Source organism: Epinephelus moara, chromosome 2, assembly GCF_006386435.1.
Source record: "Epinephelus moara isolate mb chromosome 2, YSFRI_EMoa_1.0, whole genome shotgun sequence".
NCBI lineage: Eukaryota > Metazoa > Chordata > Actinopteri > Perciformes > Serranidae > Epinephelus > Epinephelus moara.
Window position 1 is genome coordinate 44711937 of NC_065507.1, and position 23963 is coordinate 44735899.

General features: G+C 41.9%; 1 protein-coding gene across 4 annotated transcripts in view; it reads right to left on the reverse strand.

Moving 5' to 3' along the window:
* Nucleotides 1-23963, reverse strand: part of usp32 (ubiquitin specific peptidase 32) — a 204231-nt gene that overhangs the window by 105506 nt on the left and 74762 nt on the right. For all 4 annotated transcript variants that reach the window (XM_050055471.1, XM_050055481.1, XM_050055453.1 and 1 more), the window contains exons 6-8: nucleotides 7639-7770; nucleotides 7340-7447; nucleotides 5656-5771 (exon numbers count right to left, since the gene is read on the reverse strand). In XM_050055471.1, coding sequence (XP_049911428.1) covers nucleotides 5656-5771; nucleotides 7340-7447; nucleotides 7639-7770 — 356 coding nt within the window. The remainder of the gene's footprint in view (nucleotides 1-5655; nucleotides 5772-7339; nucleotides 7448-7638; nucleotides 7771-23963) is intronic.

Consider the following 23963-nt stretch of genomic DNA (forward strand, 5'->3'; position numbering starts at 1 on the left):
TATCAGGATGCTGATTAAACAGCATGATTATTGCACAGGTGTGCCTTAGGCTGGCCACAATAAAAGGCCACTCTAAAATGTTCAGTTTTATCACACAGCACAATGCCACAGATGTCGCAAGTTTTGAGGGAGCGTGCAATTGGCATGCTGACTGCAGGAATGTCCACCAGAGCTGTTGCCTGTGAATTGAATGTTCATTTCTCTACCGTGAGCCGTCTCCAAAGGCGTTTCAGACAATTTGGCAGTACATCCAACCGGCCTCACAACCGCAGACCACGTGTAACCACACCAGCCCAGGACCTCCACATCCAGCACGTTCACCTCCGAGATCGTCTGAGACCAGCCACCCGGACAGCTACTGCAACAATCGGTTTGCATAACCAAAGAATTTCTGCACAAACTGTCAGAAACCGTCTCAGGGAAGCTCATCTGCATGCTCGTCGTCCTCATCGGGTTGTTATGGACAACGAACACAGGTGCATTTTATTGATGGCATTTTGAATGCACAGAGATACCGTGACGAGATCCTGAGGCCCATTGTTGTGCCATTCATCCACGACCATCACCTCATGTTGCAGTATGATAATGCGCGGCCCCATGTTGCAAGGATCTGTACACAATTCCTGGAAGCTGAAAACATCCCAGTTCTTGCATGGCCAGCATACTCACCGGACATGTCACCCATTGAGCATGCTTGGGATGCTCTGAATCGGCGTATACGACAGCGTGTTCCAGTTCCTGCCAATATCCAGCAACTTCACACAGCCATTGAAGAGGAGTGGACCAACATTCCACAGGCCACAATCAACAACCTGATCAACTCTATGCGAAGGAGGTGTGTTGCACTGCGTGAGGCAAATGGTGGTTACACCAGATACTGACTGGTTTTCTGACCCCCCCAGACCCCTCCAGTAAAGCAAAACTGCACATTTCAGAGTGGCCTTTTATTGTGGCCAGCCTAAGGCACACCTGTGCAATAATCATGCTGTCTAATCAGCATCTTGATATGCCACACCTGTGAGGTGGGATGGATTATCTCGGCAAAGGAGAAGTGCTCACTAACACAGATTTAGACAGATTTGTGAACAATATTTGAGGGAAATGGTCTTTGGTGTATGTAGAAAAAGTTTTAGATCTTTGAGTTCAGCTCATGAAAAATGGGAGCAAAAACAAAAGTGTTGCGTTTACATTGTTGTTCAGTGTATATGAAGCGTCCGTCGCGCAAAATAATATCAATGGGGGCTGTGGGCAGGACATTGTTACATAGCGTGTGCCTGTGACTTCAGGCAGAGAGACCGCTGCATCAGAGCAGAAGAGCACGTTTTAAAATACATTTATTTTATCAATTGGTTATTACCTTTTACTATTTTAAGCAACTTGCCCGATCGGGCAAGTGAGATGTTAGTTTACATGCCCGACCTTGAGTTTTACTTGCCTGGGCAATCGGGCAATCGTTATTGTTGAGCCCTGTTAAACATTATGGTTTCACTTCTACTGCAATAAAGTGGATGGAGAACTAGTTAACAAATAGAGGGCAGACAGTTTTCTTTAATGGTAGTTTTTCCAAAGGTGAGTCAAGTTGACCTCAAGGGAGTTGTTTGGGGCCTTTACTGTTTTCTATTTTCCTAAATGATCTTCCTTTGGTGTTAGATAAATCTCAAATTGCTATGTATGCGGATTATGTGACAATATATGCAGCAGGATCAACAACAGAAATAGTTAATGACGTCTTAGAGAGAGAGTTGAAATCAGTGGTTGGATGGGTGACATGTAATAACCTTGTGCTTAATGTTGGTAAGACAAAGTCTATATTAATTGGATCAAGATATCAACTGAGACCTGAACCAAAACTTAACTTACATATAAACAACATTCCTGTTGATCAAGCACAAGAGACTAAACTTTTGGGTATCACTTTGAATCATAGTCTATCATGGTCTCAGTATACTGATAACATTGTGAGCAAAATGGGAAGGGGTGTGTCAGTTATAAGAAGACTTTCAAAAGGTATGCCACCAGATGTCATTTAACAGGTTCTTAATGCTTTAGTGTTGTCACAGCTTGATTACTGTTTTGTAATATGGTCTAGTGCTTTGATGAAGGGTATGACAAAATTGCAAGTTGTACAAAACAAAGCAGCACGTTGTGCTTTACACTGTTCTTATGGAACTAATGTGAAAGACATGCATGACAGCCTGAGATGGTTAACTGTAAGACGGAGGTCCTACTATGTTTTGTTAAATTTTGTTAGAAACATAATGGTAACACAGTCTCCAAGGATAGTTACTTTCTCATTTTGCTCAACATGAATATCAAAAACAACATGCAACAGAGGGAAGGTTTATATTAACCAAAGTCAACACAAGCATCACACAGAAAACGGTCACGTATAGAACTATGGTGAGGTGTTTTTTCCGGGGGGGTTTCGGACCTAATTGTATTGCGGAGTTTTGCACAGCGGCGACCGGATCTTTGCTCTCAAACCACAAAAAAATGTGATGGCACAACTGTCTCCTTCAGTACATTATTCTATGCTTTCTTTTGATTTTCACATTGGCTAGTCATCCTGTTTAATTTGTCTTCTGATTAAATCGGAACCATTGAAACAAGTTGTAGGAAGCCTCTGCAAGTAATTGGTTACTGGCAGACACTCTGTGCTGCAACAAAATGGTTAATCAGCAGCGCCGTGCACTGTAGAGCCAATGCGCTGCTGGTTCTGCTGGCCTGAATAGAAAATAATGTCTATAGCCTTACTGTTGTGTACAGCCTTTATAGACTGAGCTGGGTAGTGATGCGCAGGTCGACCCGTAACCCGCAGGACCCACAAATAGACCTGCGGGTCGGGCAGCAGTGATCGTCTGTTAAATCGGTCTGTAAATGATATTTTGACATTATTATTATAATCTATTAATCTATAATCTATTACTGTCATGGCATCCGAAGGTACTGATGCGTTGAGCAGGTGACACGCACTCCAAAAAGAAACTTGTTGAAACTTTAAACAATTTATTGTACAAAAAGGGGGAAACAAACGTTGACAAAAACGGTTCCATAATTCATATTAAATTCAAAAGATAACGAAAAAAAAGCTACAAGTTAGAGGGAATAGTGATAAAGTGGTAAAACTTGGCACTGATCCACAGCCTCAGACGTTTGCGCTCAAGCGTGCCGTGCGCACAAGCACAGTTGGTAGGCTATACTATATTTTCACATTTTTAACAATGCAATTTAAGTTTTGATTTTTATTGATAACCTACATTGACCAACAACAAAAAGACTACATTTAGCACCAAAAAAATATGTTAAAAAAACAAAACAAACGAATATCGAATACCAAATTTTCATAACGAATACCTACCCATAGAAGTGAATTTTCGAATATCCGAATATTTGGGTACAGCCCTACTATGGGGTAGGGAATTTTCATTATGAGAAAGGAAAAATTTCCGAAAAATAAACCCTTGACTATTCTTACTTAGTATGAAATGTAAAATACTGGAAAGTATAGATTTCTGAAAGATGTTTTCTATACTGTACCTGATTCTAAATGTTTGTGAACTATTGTGTGTTTATTGTGATTACTGTATGGGTTTTGCATGTAGATGTGTATGATTTGTATTATGTTGTGATGTATTATGTTGTGATGTTGTATGTTTTGTACTGTGTTTGTTGTGGCTACTGTATGTGTATTGTATGTAGATGTGTATGATTTGTATTATGTTGGATGTATTGGATGTGATGGACCCCAGGAAGAATAGCCAAGCTTTGGCAAGTGCTAATGGTGGATCCATAATGAAAGAAAGAAAAGAAAGAAAGAAGTGGGTCATTCTGGCCATCACGACAGCCAAACGAGTGCTCTTGAGACACTGGAAAAAGGATTGCCCCCCTCCTTATGAAGAGTGGACCACTACTATGGCTCAACTGGCTAGCTATGAGAGAGTCTCATACTCTCTTACAGACAGACTGGACCAATATGAGCGCACATGGGGCTCATTTGTAACCTGGTTGAAACATACTTAAATATTGCACTCGTGGCTTCAAACTAATAGTTTACCATTTTAGGAAAAAGTCTATTCCAAGAATAAGATGAGAAGATCAATATTAGTCTCTTGTCTGTGCATACATGAACAGTAGACAATAGCTAAGCGCAGTGACTACAGCTTGTCGGAGTCTTGTCATAGGGAGGCTGCCAGGTTTGAGGTTTGGTACCAAAATCTGTTTTCTTTGACCGCATCTGTGAACCTTAGCTATGGTCAGAGATGCTGCACAGAAGTGCCGTTCAGATGGATAAATTATTGTTCTTCAAGAAACAGTTCCAACACTTAACAACAAATGGTCAAATTTACATTTCTATTGATGTATGAGTTAAATTGATAAACTACACACTGTAAATAGGTCAGTATTCAGGAACTGGTGGGCATGCTGGTTGGCACAGTGATGCAGTGGTTAGCACTGTTGCCTCACAGCAAGATGGTTCCAGGTTGGAATCTGCAGGCTGGCAGGGGCCCTTTTGTGTGGAGTTTAGCTTGAAACACATTGGTGCCGCCACAGTGTGGCGCATCATGTGACTAATGTTAAGTGCTGTCCCCAGCACATGACTGACGTGCCGTGCTGCAGCTCGTTAACAGATGACAACACACTTTCATTGAAATATCTTCAATCTTCATATTGAAGATACTTCTTCATTAGTGTAAAATCAATAAAAGTTAACATCTGACCTGAAGAGCCAATCTCCAGAGCTATGACTCACCAGGCAATATCTTTTTGGCCATGGTCTTTATAATGTCAGGACTGTGGATCGTTGAGCTTGGAATATATCTCAACCTCAACAACAAGTCCCTTGTCATCCATTCTTTGCCGCACAGGATACAGCAACAGCAACAGAGTTCTCTTTATACATCCTTGGTGAGTAGAGAAGTTGCATTTAATTGCAGGAGTGTTGGGGCTGGAAATAGGACAGTGGCATGAAGTGCCACAAGGCACAATCCCCAAGAGCGCCGATGCGCATATAGCCATGGGTGTGGTGTTGTACACTGAAAATAATTGGGGCATATTTTTCGATGTGCGCCGTTTACTGCTGGTGGGTTTTGGCCTTTTGCATGTTTGTGTCAAGTGTGAATGTGAGTGTAAATGGTTGTCTGTATGTGTGTCGGCCTTGTGATACGTGTAGCAGTCTGTCCAGGGTGTACCACCCCTTTTTCCCAGTGTCAGCTGGGATAGGCACTAGGGAACACGTGCATGCCACAATGTCATTGCTCTGGCGTTTGAGCACGTCTGCTGCACGTCTACACCGAAAACATCGAATTTGAGGGCGCAAAAAATACAGCATGCGTAATGCCCCTAAAACAGTAAGAAATTTTTGATCCATGTGTTTATAACTGGACTTTGAATGCCAATAACTTTGTCTGTAGGCCACAGCACAACAAAGTAGGAAGTAACAACAAGAAACACTATAAGAACAGACAAAAAAACGTCCAGTGGTGTGCAAAATTAGCTGCAGAGCTGATTTCACCCTGGCTTACACCTGGCAGAGATAATGACGTAAAGTTTGATGTTTAGTACAACCTTGATACCTCTACTCTGTAGAGCAGGGGCCTTTGTCCACATACAGTCCATATCCACATCTACATTCAGTGTGCTAGTGTGTGTACTTACAGAGAGTGTGTCTGTGCGATTGTCCTTCCACACCTCTAGCAAGGCCACCACCATTTCATGGAGTTCATCTCGAGACAGAACTCCGTCACGGTCCAGATCAAACACTTTGAAGCAAACTGGCAGTCAAAGACAGCGATGTTAGTGGAGAAAAGCAAACATGATTTTGAAGCACAATACTCCCTACAAACCCAACACTAGGGCTGGGCGATAAATCAATTTAATCAATTAATTCGAATTTGTAGTTTAGGTTGAATTGTTTTAATGAAAATCGAATTTCTCTTTAAACATCCGCCACCGACGCTCCCTACTGGGCTCCCGTAGTTCAGAGTGGGCTCACCCCCACCTATGAAAATATCCCTATTCAAGTACTGGAATTTGTTATTCACGTGACAACGCCTGAACGCAACACAGGCTCCGCTCCAGTTCTGGCCAGGCTCGGTTATAATTGTCAGGAAAATGCGTCCTGGGCCACGCTCTTGTGTGCTCACCTGTGTGTGTGTGTGTGTGTATGTGTATGTGTGTGTGTGTGTGTGTGTGTGCGCGCGTGCCTGTCTGTGTGTGTGTGTGCGCACATCGGGGCCGAACTCCGCCCTGCGCGATACAGAGAGCAGAGAAGGATTGTAGAGACAGAATGTAGAGACAGAAATGACATGCTGTTGTGTAAATAAGATAAAAATAATAAGGCTATTTATTTTGTTTAATAAAAGGACAAGGTAAAGACCTGTTCTATAGGAAAGGTAATCTTAAATGACTTCTGTTGTGATCTGGCGTAGGGATGGGCAAACGATCAAAATTCATTATTTGATCTTCAAAAAAATTAACGATCAATTATCGATTAATTGATAAGTGAGTATTTCAAAAGAGAGAAAACAAAAGAGTGCAGTGCAGACTGTCGCCGCAAGAGAGCGCAGCTGCCCTAGTTTTGAGCTTCAACCCCCCAGGCCAAAGAGGAAGAATGGCGTGCATGCGCAGCTCACCCCTGGGTTTTTACAACCGTTGCCAGCCAGTAGTTACAGGCTTCAGTTTTCAGCGAAACCTCCGTCTTTCAATGGCGTAGTGTTTTCAGAGGCCTCAAGGAAAGCCGCTGAGGCTTTGGAGAGCGATGAGAGCCTCTGTCTGTTTATGATTTTCTGCCTGGCATAGGTCCGGCGGGGGTCTCGTAGGCCCGTCAAGCCGCCGTGCTCGCCGGGCAGAAGGGTCTCGTTAGCACGGCAACTCGCCGGGCGGGGGGTCTCGTTGGCACGGCGGCTCGCCGGACCTATGCCAGGCATTGTAGGGGAAACACTGCGACTATCGATCAAAATTATTTGTGATCTATCAAAAGCCTTAACAATCAATCATCGATAATCGAAAATTGATGCCCATCCCTAATCTGGCGCTATATAGAAAATAAAATTAAATAAATTAACCAACACCATGCTGTTTAGTCTATTAGCAGGAAATCCAAAAATGTATGTAACGTTATGTAATTTCAAGCACCAATGAAAATTGAGATGACAATTGTGAACTAACAAGCTACAGCACAAATCAACACTTAAAATAACATCAAACACATCAAAAAATTATTACTTTTCAATTTTCAAATTCCAGACAACAGCTACAAAGAACAAATAGACTGGATTCCTTATGGTAAAAAGGCTTTGTATGTCAAGTGTCTGGGTTTTACTTATCTTAATTAGCTTACATTTTTGTCTTTCAGCAATGGGCCCCCTACAGCACGCAGAGAGTCCACAAGAGATCTCTTTGAAGTCGATGTGATTGTCCCTATTCTCATCGAAGGCGTGAAACAAACCTGGTAAACAACATCAATAACAATATTCATAGAAAGAGCAAGTCTTTGAAGAGGGTTGTATTCAGTGGTGAGGGACTGGATTTAAAAGCCTTAAGACCTACACAGGGCAATGATAATTGAATTGATAGATTTACCTGAATAAACTTGACAAACCAATTAGACATGAAAAACACACATCAATATTGTCTTACCTTCACTCAGTGAGGCATGGATAGGAGGAGAGACCAGCGGGACAAAGGTTTCCAAGTCAAAGCGGCCAGTTCTGGACTGGGCTTTCAGAAGCCAGTAGCGCTTCTCCAAGTCAATTATGTCTGACTCCTCCACTGTAGGATAGGAAACACAGGAAGCCAAAGTTAAAAACCATAAGTAGTGCAAAACTGTTCATAGGGATAAGTGCTCTGAGTTTTGTAGTGTTGTTCAGCAATGTAAGAACAAGTTAAAGTTCAACTATTGGGATCACTACTTCAGCTTAAGGTTATATTTTAGCTTTAGGTTTGTACTGCAAGTGCATGTGGCTTACTGACATTCTCTGATGTGTTATTATACACTTTCCAAGTGCTAGTAACTGCAGATCAGGTGTTAACATATTTTTACACATTAACACTTCCATTTAAGACAGATTGAAAGACGACAGACACGATAGATCTGATCATTTCTAAAGGATATTTTGGTGTAACAACAGCAGAGGTCCACACCAACAGCACACACAACCAAGAGGTCACCAATAACAGAGAAAAGATGTCATTGTGCAGCAAAGGTATACCAGTTCAGTACTAGGTGTTAATAATAATCATAGGTGTAATATTGCAGAAATTAGTCTCATCCTGTCTCAAAAAGACGCAGAAAAATTGGTCCATCCTTTTGTTACCTCTACGCTGGATTACTGCAAATCCTTATTATCAGGTTGCTCTTACGCCAGGGCCACACCGGACGCGGAATCGCTGCGAATAGCCTCGAAGCGCCTCAAAGCAAAGCCAGTTTCCTTTCGGCGCCCATGTCGGTGCAGCTCCGCGGCCGGCGCTGCAGCGATTGTTTCAGCGTCTGGTCTATTTTCTGCATATATATATATATATATATATATATATATATATATACACACACACACACACACACACACATATATATATATATATATATGTGTATATACAGTCAAGCCAGAAATTATTCATACCCCTGGCAAATTTTGACTTAGAATTACTTTTATTCAACCAGCAAGTTTTTTCTAGGTCCTCACTGAGCTCCTTTGTCTTTGCCATGACTGTCCACAAACCAACTGCAGAGAGCTGCTGTTTTTCACCTGTTGAGTTGATTAAAACAGCTGTTCCCAATGAATCAGGGTAATTAGGATGCTTTAGAGCAGCTTGGACTATTTGGAATGGTATAGAACTTTGGATTTTCCCATAGACTGTGACAGTTTGCAAAGGGTATGAATAATTTTGGACATGCCACTTTTTGTTCAGCTGAGAAATATTTTTTTCCACAATGATGCGTCTTGTACATCATTATCTTCTGGGAGACGCCTGTGTCATTTCCAATCAAGAAAAAACTTGTTGACTGCGGGGTCACATCATCTCATACCAATCGTCCATTAAAAGGGCCAGGTTGAGGCGTCTTGCGGATATTGAGGCTGAGCTAGCCGTGTTGGAGGACACTTGTCGCAATACAAATGATGAAGCCACCCTTAATGACATCTTGAAGTTAAAGTACAAGTACAATCATATGCTTGGGGAACAAGCTGGAAATTATATCCGTAAACTCAAACAAAAGCATTTCGAGCTAGGAGATAAACCTGACAAATTACTTGCTAGGCAGTTAAAAGGCGTACAGGCTGACAGGGCAATACATAAAATCTCCTCTCCCAATGGACAACTGATAACTGATCCTGAACTGATTAATGACAGATTTTTTGATTTTTTTCAGTCAGCTATTAGTCTCGCCACCAGACAATCAGAGATCTCCGCCTTCTGATAGTCTGGGGACACTCCTTTCTAAAGTGTGTTTAACACACCGCCGAAAACGGCCGGCAACAAAGCAACGCCTCTTGCATTTTTGAAAAGGACACGCCTTCTCGGAAATGTGCGCTCCCCCTTTTCTCGTCCGCAAGGAAACAAACACACAGAGAGCTTGAAAATGGATGCCGAGAGATTTAACTCCGTTTTATCAAACGTGTGCTCATCCGTGAAGAAAATATTTTTTCCAGCGGATGTCTTAGTTACAACATGATTGAGCTAACTGGAGTAGTTTCATGTCGTATCCGACAACGGGAGGCTTTTAACAGATGACGTCCTGATGTTAGCTTTGCTGCTGCTGTTAGGCTGTTAGCTGTCCCTGTCAGCTGCAGCCACTGATGCTCTCTAGACATCGTGATTTCCCAAAACTGAATAAATACCACACATAGCAACACAAAACTGCTTTGCTAGCTCAATCATGTTGTAACTAAGATATCCGCTGGAAAAAATATTTTTTTCACCGACCGTTTAATGAGTTATTACCTATTACAGACACCGCTAACGGCTAACAGGGCTAACAGCTAACGGTTAGCCCAGCTAAACGTGCACACATAAATAGTAATGTTTGTTCAATCATTGTGTTTATAGACTTTACAAACATCGGATTAGTCTATACGGTGATACAGTGATGTGAAAAATGTGATATATAGGCTATATATATATAGCTAAAAGCGCTGCTGGTTTTCTACCCGTAAGTATTTGTAAACAACAAGGCGATTCCCTCTAACGTTATAGTCCAGCCGGATGGATGAGTCATGGCCTTGTAAAAGATTATGTTTGTTTCTTTTAGTTGGTGAGAATGTGTCGCCGCAAACGCAACAAACATCCACTAACTCTGACGGCGTTTTCTGCGAGCACGGCTGAGCCATTTTGTACCACTACACGTGTTTCTAGTGGGACTATGTTTACAAGCACAAGAGTTCAGCGAGCCACCGAAGGACCGCCCTGCGGATTTACTATTGGTTCTGCAACGTAGGGACTTTTTTTAAACTCTGAAATTGTATCCGCCCATCTAAACACAAAATCAGGGAGAAAGTCATCAGTCTTTAGTTAAGCAAAGCGTCTAAAGACTGACTTGTGAGTCTAGTCAGCTACATACCTCCAAGTCTAAAGCCACTGACGTCGACCTCAATGATTTTCTCAATTCATTGAACATCCCAGTTCTTAATGAAGCCGCTAAGCTAGAATTGGATTCTGACGTCACGCTAGAGGAAATCAAAACAGCCATTCGTTCTTTTCCCAATGGTAAAGCCTGTGGCCCGGATGGCTTCGGAATATAATTTTATAAAAGACATACAGACATAATTGCCCCTCTTCTTCTTCGAATGATAAATTGTTCTGTGAAAGATGGAATCTTTCTAATAGTGTGTATGATGCCCATATTTGTCTTCTCCTGAAAAAAGGCAGGGACAGCACTAAGCGCCCTCTAAGCCTGCTAAACAGTGATCAAAAGATTGTTGCAAAAGTTATGACAAACCAGCTAAACAAACACATCGGCACTATAATTCACCCCGATCAAACGGGCTTTATCCCAGATAGGTTTTCTTTCTCCAATACTCGTCGTTTGCTAAATATTATGTATTCCACCACTCTGCTGTGATTTCATTAGACGCTCAGCAGGCGTTCGATCAAATTGAGTGGAGATACATGTTTGCAACTCTCAAGAAGTTTGGGTTTGGCGATAAATTCATGACTATTAAAAATGCTATACGCCTGCCCCAAATCCACGGTCTTGACTAACCACGACAGGTCTCCCCCTTTCTTGCTGTACCGCGGAACCAGGCAGGGGTGTTGTCTCTCCCCCATGCTCTTTGCGCTCGCTCTAGAGCCCCTGGCTATCTCCATCAGAGCCAGTCCTCAGATTACTGGCGTGGGGGTGGCGCGTTCAATAGTCCCATTGGCCTGTACGCAGATGACGTGATCCTGACTTTGTCAGACGTTAGGGTGTCCCTCACTCCACTTTTAAATCTTATAAAGAATTTCGGACAGCTTTCTGGTTTTACTATTAATTGGGAAAAAAGTCTGTTCATGCCTCTGTCTGATGGGCTCAATTCTGCCTTCCTTAACAACTTGCCGTTTAAAGTTTCCACCGTTCACTTTGTGTACCTTGGGATCAATATCACCAGGAACCCAAAGCTTCTTTTTAAGCTGAACTACTTGGACCTGATAGGTAAACTTAAAATCATGATAGACAAATGGAAACTTCTTCCTCTCTCGTTGGTTGGGCATGTCAATATCGTCAAGATGGTAGTTCTCCCCAAATTTATGTATCTTTTTCAAAACATACCTATATATCTCACAACTTCTTTCTTCAAGATGATAGATTCCATCATTATTCCCTTTATCTGGGCCGACAAACCCTCTCGTATCTCTAAGGCACACCTACAGAAACCCACAGCTGAGGGAGGCCTGGGCCTCCCTGTTCTACGTCATTACTATTGGGCCTGTAACGCCAGAGCCTGGGTTTTCTGGAGCCACTCTGCAGCTGCGACCGGGCAGAGAGATTCCCTCTTCCCCAGTTGGCCTATAATAGAGACTCGTGTTGCTTCAGTGCTTACAGGTGCCTCCTTAGCAGCTATTTTATTCTCCAAATTAAATCTACCTCTTAGACGTCTGAAAGATGATTTTGTCATGCGTAACTCATTTAATATCTTGAAACAGATTAAGGCTGTGCTGAATCTCCCCACACTGTCTATCCACGCTCCTGTTTGTCAGAATCCTTGTTTCAAGCCAGGCACGATGGATGCTGCTTTCGCACAGTGGTCAGACTAAGGCCTATGCGCTATCAAGGACCTTTACATTAACGATAACTTTGCTTCCTTTGCTCAACTGCAGGCAAAATTTGGTCTCCCTTCCAGCCATTTTTTCCGATATTTGCAAGTTAGAAATTTTGTCAGGCAGTCGGTCTCACACTTCGAAACGATGCCCGAGCAACATAGCTTTTATGAGCTTATGACCAAACCTCCTTCTTCCAAACGCTTAATCTCTCAATTTGTTAATCTTTTTAGCTTGGCAACCTCTTCTCTGCATATAAAAGAGGCATGGATATCAGATACCGGTGATGTGATTTCAGATGCGTTATGGGCCCAGGGACTGAATAGGATCAAAACTTGTTCTATCAATGCCAGACTTATTCAGTTCAGTATACAGTGATAAATGCAAATTAGATGACGGGACTCTGGGTCACCTTTTCTGGCCCTGCCCTAAGCTTAGGAATTTTTGGGATGACATTTTTCATTTGTACAGTGATATATATATAGCAAACAGTTGATTCCCGACAGTCTTCTGATAATACTGGGCTGCTCCAATTTCTCTCTCATTCTTCTCTTATCACTTCAACAAGCCCTCATGTTTGGTATGGTTGTAGCAAAACGGGTTATTTTGAGAGAGTGGAATCAGTTTCCCCTCCTTGTTTCAATAAATGGTTGAATGACATGGTTTCTTGTATATATTTTGAAGAACTCATCACAAGTTCCTTGATGTTTGGGGTCCCTTTATTAAGTATATTCGAAGGGATAGGCAGCATCCTAAGAACTAACTATACTGGACTGTATCCCTTTGTACTGTATTGACTGCACCGTGCTGCAGTCAAGCTTCTAGTCTCCTTGACCTCACTTGGTCTCGGTTTTGTGGACTCTGTCTCGGACTGTATAATCCACTTCTGGACTCTTGAATCAGTGTGTGAACTGACATGCATATTTGTATGTTTTGTATACATTTCTGTAAAAAAAAAAAGAAAAAAACTTGTTGGTTGAATAAAAGTGACTTTAAGTCAAAATTTGCCATTCATATAATATGCAATATTAATATCAGGGTACATTTTTTGGTTCAAACCAGAAATTGTTGAATCCATATTGAGACAACTCAAAAGTCTTTACATTCACACCACTAGTCTGCTACAGCAGTAGACATTCAGCTGTACTTCCAAACAAGTACATTGTGGTGACAATTAACTGATTCATAAAGCTAAAGCAAACTGAGAGACATTGTGTTACTGATCACTGCTATCTTTAAGCCCTCATAATGTTACACTAGTTTGCTATTGCTGCTAGCTTTTCAAGTTGACCTACCCTGTAGAAACTTGTAAGATTTTGGTTCAGCATTTGAATACCACGTGTTCAATGCAATCTGATCAAGCTGTCAGAATTTGCTGTTGATTCTTTTGTTCCTATTCTTCTTTTAATTCATCACAGTATGCCACCAGCCCTGTGAAACCTAGAGGGCTTACGTGAAAACCGGCTGTTACTGCCATGCATTTCAGCCTAAGTAAGAGATAGAGCACAAGAGCCATAGTGTGCTACCAGCCCTGTGAAGTTGTAAACTGCCCACACATTTGACTTGTACTAAAACAACTTGTGTTTGCCTCACCTTCCTTTCAAGACCTAACAATGGAGAACCCCTGTTTAGAACAGTTTATCTCTTCCATTGCACAGAGCCTACACCCTGGTTGTCCTGAACTCATCAGCAGGTTGAGTCTCAGTGAGTGCAGTAAAGAGATAAACTCTCTACTCAGTGACAACTGTGATGCACAGACTGCATCCAATGGTCCGTTGTTAAAATGCTCGCTCCTGATCTTTCACAGGCAAACCAGCCTTGCCTTTCAGAGCAAAGCACCCCTAGAAAAGGAGGCAGAAACCCTAAGAGCGCAAAATGCTTTCTCCTCCATGAAGCACAGATGGCTAACAAGAAAGCCATGCGCTATATAGATGACTTGCATTCAGTAGAGTTAGACCTCTGCTCGTTTAAGGAAGAACTGCTCAGGCTTAGAGCAGAACATCTAGCCCCACCACAGTCCTACAGCCAGTGTGATCCCGGCTTCTCTGATTCAAACTTCTCCCTGGATGAGAGGTTAACACCTCCTCCGCTCAGACAACTGAGATCAACATATTGATGATTATATGAGAGAATTAGACAACTGTCTAGTTGACCTGCCACATGCAACCAAAAGGGAGAAGATTAAACTTGTGTGGAAGACCAGCTCAGAAGCTGTCCACAAGTTTATTTTTGAAATTTCATCTATGGTTGCAGCCCTCCAAATTAAACATTCATGTCTTGAGGATCCTAGAGATTATTACAAATGTTTGAGACACGCATACTTTCAAGCCAAGAATGCACCAAGCTTAGAAGAGAACCCAACCTTCAAGTCCTTGTTCTTGCGTAACCTGCATCCTTGTGTACGCACTCGTATTGTATTCATGACGTGTAAGGGTATCCCATCCATACAAGAGCTCAGGAAGTTTACACAGGTAGCTTGGGAATCTGCTGTCACTTCCAAAGCCAAGGAGATGCCAATGAAGCCTTCCAGTTCAAATCCTGCAGTGTCACACACATCCTCTGCCCCAAAACACCACTCTCATTACAGCTCAAAGGGGGGTGTGAAAAGACAGCAGGGAGACAAGAAGCATGACCACTATGTCCCCCAACTGTGTCGAGATGGCCATTCACAGAACAGAAGCTGTAGAAGGCCATACTCAGATATTCTGGCCCAGAACTATGACCTGCCAATTGACCAGTCAGATGATGAGCGCAGAATCTCTGACCACAGTTCAGAATACAGTCAAAATCTTTCAGAAAGTGACAGCGCCTCTGAATGCCTCTCTGCCTCTGGCGTCCACCACTGTACTGACAGTAGCACAAATGCTAATCCAAAGTACCTTGTTTTTTGCAGTTAGGCAGACTTGAGTTGCCAGCAACAGCAGCAGACCCAGTCATTCTAAACAGTAATAGCCAGACACCCTGCTATTAGTTTAGGAAGTCTAAATTCTGGTTTGGACTCTGACACCACTGTCCAACTTTGCAAGTACACTTAGATTATTTTTGTAGAATCTTGTCAGTTACACCCCTAGTTTCAAAACACTAGGATAGGACACCACATTATGACCTCACAGACATTGTCATACACATGTTGTTGTCATTGTAGGTGCCACTCTGTGACTTTTTCCAACTGTGGACTGAACATGTTGTGCCCTCAGGATCACACATCAAGGGCTGTTCCCAACATTAATGGTATTACCCCATAAGGCCTACCAATATAATTTCCAACATTAATGGTGCCACTGTGTGAGGCCCAGAATTGTTTCCAACATTAATGGTGCCCCATGTGAGGCCTACTATTATAATTTACAACAAGAACAACACGGCTAAGATCCTGTGGGATTTCAGCTTCCAGACTGACAAACAGCTGCTGGCTAACAAACCGGACATAGTGGTGGTTGAAAACACCATTAGAGGGCAGTGGTGGTAGATGTGGCAATCCCAGCCAACAGCAACATCAGAAAGAAGGAACACGAAAAGGTGGAGAAGTATCATGGGCTGAAAGAACAGCTGGAACATGTGGAAGGTCAAAGTTGACGTGGTCCCCGTGGTAGGAGCCCGAGGGGCAGTGACCCTAAACTGGGAGAGCGGCTCCGGCAGATTCCAGGAACAATATCTGAAGCATCAGTCCAGAAGTGTGCAGTCCTAGGAACAGCTAAGATACTGCGCAGAACCCTCTAACTCCCAGGCCTCTTGTAGAGGACCTGAGCTTGAGGATGACACAGATACCACCCTAAAAGGATGAGAGGGTGAGGGGGGAAAAAAATAAAAAATAAAAAAAAAATAGTACGGGGGCAGAGCTGAGATCAAGTAGTGATATCAAATACACTGGAGTATGGGTATTTTTAATAAATACATATAGCTGGGGTACGGAGCAGTATAGTGTATCCTATATACAATGAACAATACAGCACTGTATAATTAACTGGTGTACAGTTTGTTAGGGCTGCAAACAACAATTTTATTTAGCATTTTCTTACGATTTATTTTTGACCATTTAGTATATAAAATGTCAGAAAATAATGGAAAATATTTTCCAGGGCCAAAGGTGATGTCCTCTAATAGCTTTCTGTCCAACCAACAGTCCAAAACCCAGATATTTAGTTTAGAATTATGTAAAAACCAGTAAATGCATGACACAATACCACAGAAAACCCAATACAAGGTGGTATTGCAACATGGCCACTGGGTTGCTTGGTTTTTGACTCAATTTGTGACAGTGTGATACAGATCAGACCAATATAGCATATGAAGCTCTGCCAGGGTCAATGAACCAGCCTCCCCCTTTCAATATGCTAATCCACAGCTTATGGTAATAGGATTCAGCAGCTAACCAGCTAGCCTTTGGCATGGAGCCAAAACATATGACAGGTGTCAAAACACAGACATACAAATCAAATAGCAGTCAATTCCTAGCAGAAACTGGACTGTGGCTTCCCTGTCAGGCTATATAAGCCTGAACCCTTTCTGAAAGCTTGCTTTTAGCAGCTATTGGTCACACCTTCTAATCAGATGGGATGATGATAGTTGTGGTCGGCTGCTGGTGAAGAGGCACCCTGAAGAGAGGGCTTTTCCTCTCTCGTGCAGGTTCTGATTCCCTGTAGTCCAGAGGTGAACGTCAGGAAATTCAACCTGGTTTTGACTGGAAAGCACTCAATTACCTTTTTACTGTCATTGTTCAACTCAGCGGAAAGTGAGCCTAAAGACTTGCACTCCTGCCAAAACATACAGAAGACCACTAGATCATCAGAGTCTGTTTGATTCTGCATTTAAAGGTTTATAAGCAAATACTGCTAATATGGATTTCTTGAGGAGCAAAATATGCCTCACAAACAGGGCTGGGTATCCACTGAAACTTTTCAGTACTAGTGCCAATACAATATGGAGCTGAAACCAAATGGAAAGTTCTCTAATGTTGTCTCAACACCAACAGCCATTCAAAAACATGATAAGTAAAATGCAGTGCAAATTGACAAAATATAATATAAATATATAACAGGAACTGATAAAGATTTGAAAAAGACAAGAGTACAAATCTCTACAGGACATTTATTTGATGCAAGCTTTCAGTATCTTGACAACTTTCAATTTTAGGTTCTACAAATGCATCTTGGTTGTTACCAAATAAGTTTTGAGGTTTGATATCCAGCCCGATTAGCAAGTCTAACAAAAAGAAATGTCAATTTCTAATGTCATTACTATTTATATTCTTTTAAACCAATGCAAAACAACTTAAATGAAGTGGCCTTTTCTATTCATGTCAATCAAAAGGTTGAACAATCCTTAAACAAAGTGTTCCAATAATGGCTGTTCCAGATGTGACCATAAACAACAGTCATAAAGGTATCTACATTACGTAATAGTGCTGACCACAAATCAATCTGTCAATTTATTGCTTTTGTCTATATGGCAGGTGCCTTGATACCCACCTAGAGGTGCGACTCTCTCCGAGTGACAGCAGAGATACCATACCATTATCCATGGACCATCCTTAGAGAGGTGCTGCCACAGCCAGCATGTACCATAGCAAACTCCTTGTGATAAACACTCACAGAAACAATGCTATCTTGTCCTGTAGCCCAATTTCCTGCACATTTCTAATTTAATATAACAATATTGTGACGATGTCAGAGGCTAGCAAGTTAATAGAGAATTCAAGCTCTGTCATGAGTCAAGCCTTTCATTCTGGTTCTGGAAAGAGTTAAGAACCAGGAATGTGTCAGTCACTCTCTCTCCCCAACAACCACACACACAAACACACACACACATAAAGAGACACAAAGTTAAGAGGATAAACTCAGAGCAGGCAGATTAAAGGCAGCATTCAGGTTCTATGGACAAGACAGGTTCTTTCCAGCCCTCTGTCCTTAATTGGCAAAATAAAGCCCGGCTAAATTTACTTGGCCTGAAACTGTATCACTGTGTATTTTCTATTTTCCATGTACCATCTTTAAAATGTGTATGACACTGAAAAATGTAAGCATTTCTACAATGGTTTCACAAATATTGAAATGTCAACATATGCCACAACGCAACTTCTCTTGGATGTGCAAATCTAAATTTTTTGCATATACACCACAGTCAATCAAAATAAGGAAGACTGTGCAAGACAGAATTCAAATATATGATTTCTGAAATTAAATACCTTCTAAAAAACCATAAGGTAACAGTTGCTAATGTGCCATTTGAAAACGTTCAAACATTCATTTGAAATCACTGATTCTGGGTATTGTTTGAATTTTCTACTGATACTGTTACAATACCTGAGGTTTTTTTTTCTCTACCAATACCAATTTGCACACCTCAGCTCTGCCAATAACAAGTCCCTGATAACAGTGTTCTCTTTATCCCAAGAGCAAAACCTGTATACCTCACTGTGGGGAACTTGTGGGGATAACTTTCATGTAATGCAACATAAGGTCAAGGATTCTTGTGGCACTTTAAAGAGGCAACAGACAGCATCTTTTCCTAAATATATCATCATGAAAATAATGTGGGTTGCACAGGGTAGTGGCCACAGTAAAAATCAGACTATCAGCATTTACATAGGTTACTTAGTGGCTTTGCAATAAGCTTCTGCCACCGGTGCTGAAATTTCGCTGAAAAAAACTGCTTTACGGCAGAAAACGCGTCATGTATTGCGTAACTGGTCGGTCAGCCAATCAGGGACTGGAGCGAGTTCTTATGAGGAGTTGGTCATGAGATAGTTGAGTCACGAGCACAATGGCAGACGGACAACGTTTGGAGACAAGTGAAAAACGGCCTAGCAAAAGAAAACAAGCTCCTCTGTCTGAGGAGGCAAAGAAGAGCAAAAAGGAGAGTGATAAAAGAAGAGGAAAAACAAGAGTAAACCTCAGTCGAGCGTTCAAGAGATGGAGGGAGCTCTGTGACCAAAGAGGCTTCAAAACTGATGTCGAGCTAGCTTTCTTTCTAATGGATTAGTAAGTAACAGGGGTCGCGTTAACCGGATATTCTCGGTCATTGACCGTTTTTTTACAACAATGACCGGAAAATCTGAAGGCCGTCGCTCATTTTGACCGGTTGCAATTACCACCCCTGCCCACTTGGCAACGGAGTGCACAGTCAGTGGTTTAAGTGGCTGCCGTTTTCACACAGCAGAGAAAAAGTCATTCATCTGCTTCATGTAGCGTTGTTAACATAACGGCCTGGACACACCAGATGCGGTAGTGCTGCAGAAGTCCTGCGAGTATACTCGCAGGCGCTTGACTGTCCACACAGGCAGCGCATTTCTCCTGCGCTCTCCGTGCCGGTTAAACATCGTCCACTCGTCTGTTCCCGTCAGTACTCGTTTTTTCACATCAACAGGTCATTTTAAACATGGGTAAGTCCATATTTTAATTGTTTTTTATAACATAATAAGTTAATGACAATTTGTCACTGCATGTCCATGTATTGAACGTGTTGGGTAAACACTGAATGAATAGGGCATATTGTTCTGACCATTTAATTCATGTAGTTATGTCTGTAGGCTCGGTGACAAAAAATTAAAATTGTAATGAAGTAATTAGGATATTGAAAAATGTTTTCGGTTATGCACTGTTGTGTTATTTTAAATTATAAACACAGTGTTTTCTCCTCACGTTCATCGTGCATGCTGTTGTTATTTTATTTTGAAAATTGGCCGGATTCTCTCGTCTTTTCTGTGTCCGACTTCCTGTTTGGTACGATCCGCTCCATCCAGCTTGACAGAAGCGCTCGCATGAAAAATAGACCAGATGCCGAACTGAAGCGCTGCGGCGTGTGTTCATCTTTTCGTTCATGTCCTTATTAATGCACACTTTATAACTTGCTTGTTGGATTTATTAAAAACGAACAAATGAAAACTAAATGTCTTTGAATATCTTTATTATCATTTAAAAGCGAAAATTTAAATGACCGGTAAAAATAGATTATGACTGGATTTTTATGACCCTGTCAGTCAAAATGACCAGCGACGAAAAAGTCTAGCGCAACGTCTGGTAAGTAACACGGCTAAATGTTAGCTAGACGAGAGAGGACTGTACTGTACTGGCTGCTAGTTAATTCCTAGCTGGCCAGCATCGCAAATCGCCGCAACCAGGCACCAGGTAGCGAGTGTTGGTCGGCTGACATCCTCATTGCCATTCTACAGCAGCCCTCGGACAGTGATACCCCCCTCCCTTCCTTCTGTTCTCTTCTCACGGAGGCAGCTATCGCCGGACATCGCCCAGCTAAGTTACGCCCAGCTAAGTGAACACTCAGCTTTGTGTCCCATTCAATTTGAGCTCCAACCGGCCACATCGTTTCCATACGGTACCGTTTATTCTTGAATCGGGACTGTTTACATGTGCATATTGGTATAATTCCACTGTGTCTACTGTTGTTTGTACTGATAGTGTACATATTGGTATAATTTACTGTGACTTGTTTGTACTGGTACTGTGCATTCTGGTATAATTATTTGCATTACTATTTGTTTTTACTTCAGATAAAGCTGATAATTGTTGCTCGGTCTCTTTACTAATTTATTTAGTAGTGTCCACACAAATTCTCATTCTACATATACACATATACAGAGTGGTATACCAGTGGCTTTACAGCCTACATTTTATTTGATTTAGAGAGTCCAATAGAGTCATATTATTGATTATCTCTGATCCCCACAATCAATTTGGTTGTTGCCACAGTGCCACGCAACACCACAGACACTAGGTGGCGCCAAGCTAAAAAAAAACAACAAATCCTATCTGTTGCCTCTTTAAGTTGGTGGCCTGTCCTGACTGAATTCATGTGAAACAGAGAAACACTGAATTTTATAATGAAATTCACAAAAAAAACCACCTTGAATTATTGCTTCACTGATGTATGCCTCCGCAAACCACTTAAGTTGCACTTACATTTACATCCATGTCTGCCAAAACATGGATGCTTCACGCACAATTCCCCTGTCAGAACAGTTTCCTTTTGGATATAATGTCATCATTTCATCATGTGATCTTATTGGATATTTGTGTGAATTTTTTTCATAATCAGCATTTGAATTCTTGACTTGTGGCCAAAAACATGTTTTGTGAGGTCAGTGACCTTGACCTTTGACATTCAACCACCACATTCTAATCAGTTCATTCTAAGATCAAAGTGGACATTTATGCCAAATTTGAGGAAACTCCCTTAAGGGCTTTTTGAGATATTGCATTGAGGAGAATGAGATGTACACAAGGTCGCAGTGACCTTGCCCTTTGACCACCAAACTCTACCGTTTAGTTCAAGTGAATGTTGATGCCAATTTGAAGAAATTCACTCAAGGTGTTCTTTAGATATCGCATTCACGAGAATGTGACAGATAGGGTCACAGTGACCCTGACCGTTGACCACCAAGTTCTAATCAGTTCATCTCAGTTGTTCTTAAGATTTCGCACTCATAAAAATGAGACAGATGCAAGGTTATGGTGGCCTTTGACCTTTGACCACCAAAATCTAATCAGTTTATTGCTGAGTTCAAGTGAATGTTTGTGCCAAATTTGAAAATCCCTAAAAGAATTCTTGAGATAGCAAGATCAGAAGAATGGGATGTACAACCCAAAAACATAATGCCTCTGGCCCTGCTATCGCCGGTGCAGCGGCATAGAATTTTTGTTTTTTAAATCTGGATCTGTCCTGTCATGGCCAATATCCGATCTGCTAAATATGTTTTCCCACTTTTCCTAGAGTGACTGTGAAACTCTCAAATGTTAAAGCTATAGTTGGTAATGTTGGAGAGCTAGCAAGATTTGAACCTCCTCTAAGCTCTACCCTCTCCTCCCCCTCCCGTCAGTGCTCCGTCCAAAGCCACGAGCCCAGACATGCCTGAACGCGCAGCCTGCAGTGAGCAGAGCAGAGGAGAGCCGAGTAAAATAACAAATCCCCCCAAAGCAAACAAATAATTACCTGTCCAACAGAAAGACAGCAACCTCTGCATCAGTTTTCAGGCCCTTCAGCTCCCTCAGTTGTCTCCACCATTCAAAAGCTGGACTGCTGTTGATGTCTGGTTTGTCCTCTCTCATCCAAAGCCTTTTCTGCCTCTGACTTTGTTTTCTCAGCCTGTTTAGTGGGGTGAGCCATTACAAGTAACACTGGAAATGGTACTTTTGGCTGCATTTTCTCTGCCATTGTGCAGCAAACTCCTGCTTACTCAGTATTTCTGCTGAGGAGTGTGCTGAATATTTCCGGCAACGGTGACATGTGATGAGTGCGCGCAGGGAGGAGGGAGGGAGGGATGGAGGGGGGCTTAGGCAATACGAGACATGAAGGCATCTGATTGGTTCTTTCCATTCGCACCGAATGGCAGAGATTGGTCAGAGTTTTTACAGGCCTGCAGCTGCCACAGTTGTCTGATTTTTTTCATTCCTTTTTCTGAACACATTATGCATTGACTACTCTCAGGATGGAAGGACCATTTTACCCAGTATAACAAAAAGTGTTTCTGAACAGGATTACCAACTATAACTTTAAGTAATGTTTTCACCTACAAGTAGCTGTACAGTGCATTATTAGACTCACAAGTCAGTCTTTAGACACTTTGCTTAACTAAAGACTGATGTCTTTCTCCCTGATTTTGTGTTTAGATGGGCGGATACAATTTCAGAGTTTAAAAAAACTCCCTACGTTGCAGAACCAATAGTAAATCCGCAGGGCGGTCCTTCGGTGGCTCTCTGAACTCTTGTGCTCGTAAACATAGTCCGACTGCGTTAAAAGTTTTAAACAAAGTCGCTGTAAGTCCTTCATTTCCACAATCTTGAGGACTGAGCACACGTTTGATAAAACAGAGTTAAATCTCTCAGCATCCATTTTCAAGCTCTGTGTGTGTTTGTTTCCTTGCGGACGAGAAAAGGGGAAGCGCACATTTCCGGGAGGGCATGTCCTTTTCAAAAATGCAAGAGGCGTTGCTTTGTTGCTGGCCGTTTTCTCTGGTGTGTTAAACACACTTTAGAAAGGAGTGTCCCCAGACTATCAGAAGGCGGAGATCTCTGATTGTCTGGTGGCGAGACTAGTGCATTATTGACTCCTTTTCCACCTTCAAATTGCATCTGAAAACACACCTTTTCAAACTGGCATATTTGGTCTGATTTAAAGGTGAGACACATATGGCGACTTTCACTGATAATGACTTTATGATGATTTTATACCTAATTTTGTAGTCTCTACATACAAACTCTACATTCAGTGAATGTAGAGTCTGTAGGCAAACCCCGGAGATCTCCGTGCGGTGAACTAATGAGGCGGAACATAATTGGCGTCACTGCAAACTCTGAATCCATCGCAATGGTTCAGCATATTTACTTACTGTATCTCACATAAGTGAGTACACCCCTCCCATTTTTGCAAATATTTCATTATATCTTTTAATGGAACAACACTATAGAAATGACACTTTGATATAACTTAAAGTAGTCACTGTACAGCTTGTATAGTAGTATAGATTTACCTTCCTCTGAAAATTACTCAAAACACAGCCATCAACATCTAAATAGCTGGCAACATAAGTGAGTACACCCCACAGTGAACATGTCCAAATTGTTCACTTCACCTTCAGCTTCCTCAGCAAGGCAGTTGTCATCTTCTAGGTGTGTTTTGGGTCATTATCATGTTGGAAAACTGCATTGCAGCTCAGTTTCTGAAGAGGGGCGATCATGCTCTGCTTGGAATTCATGTTTCCCTAAATGAACCGAGCTCCC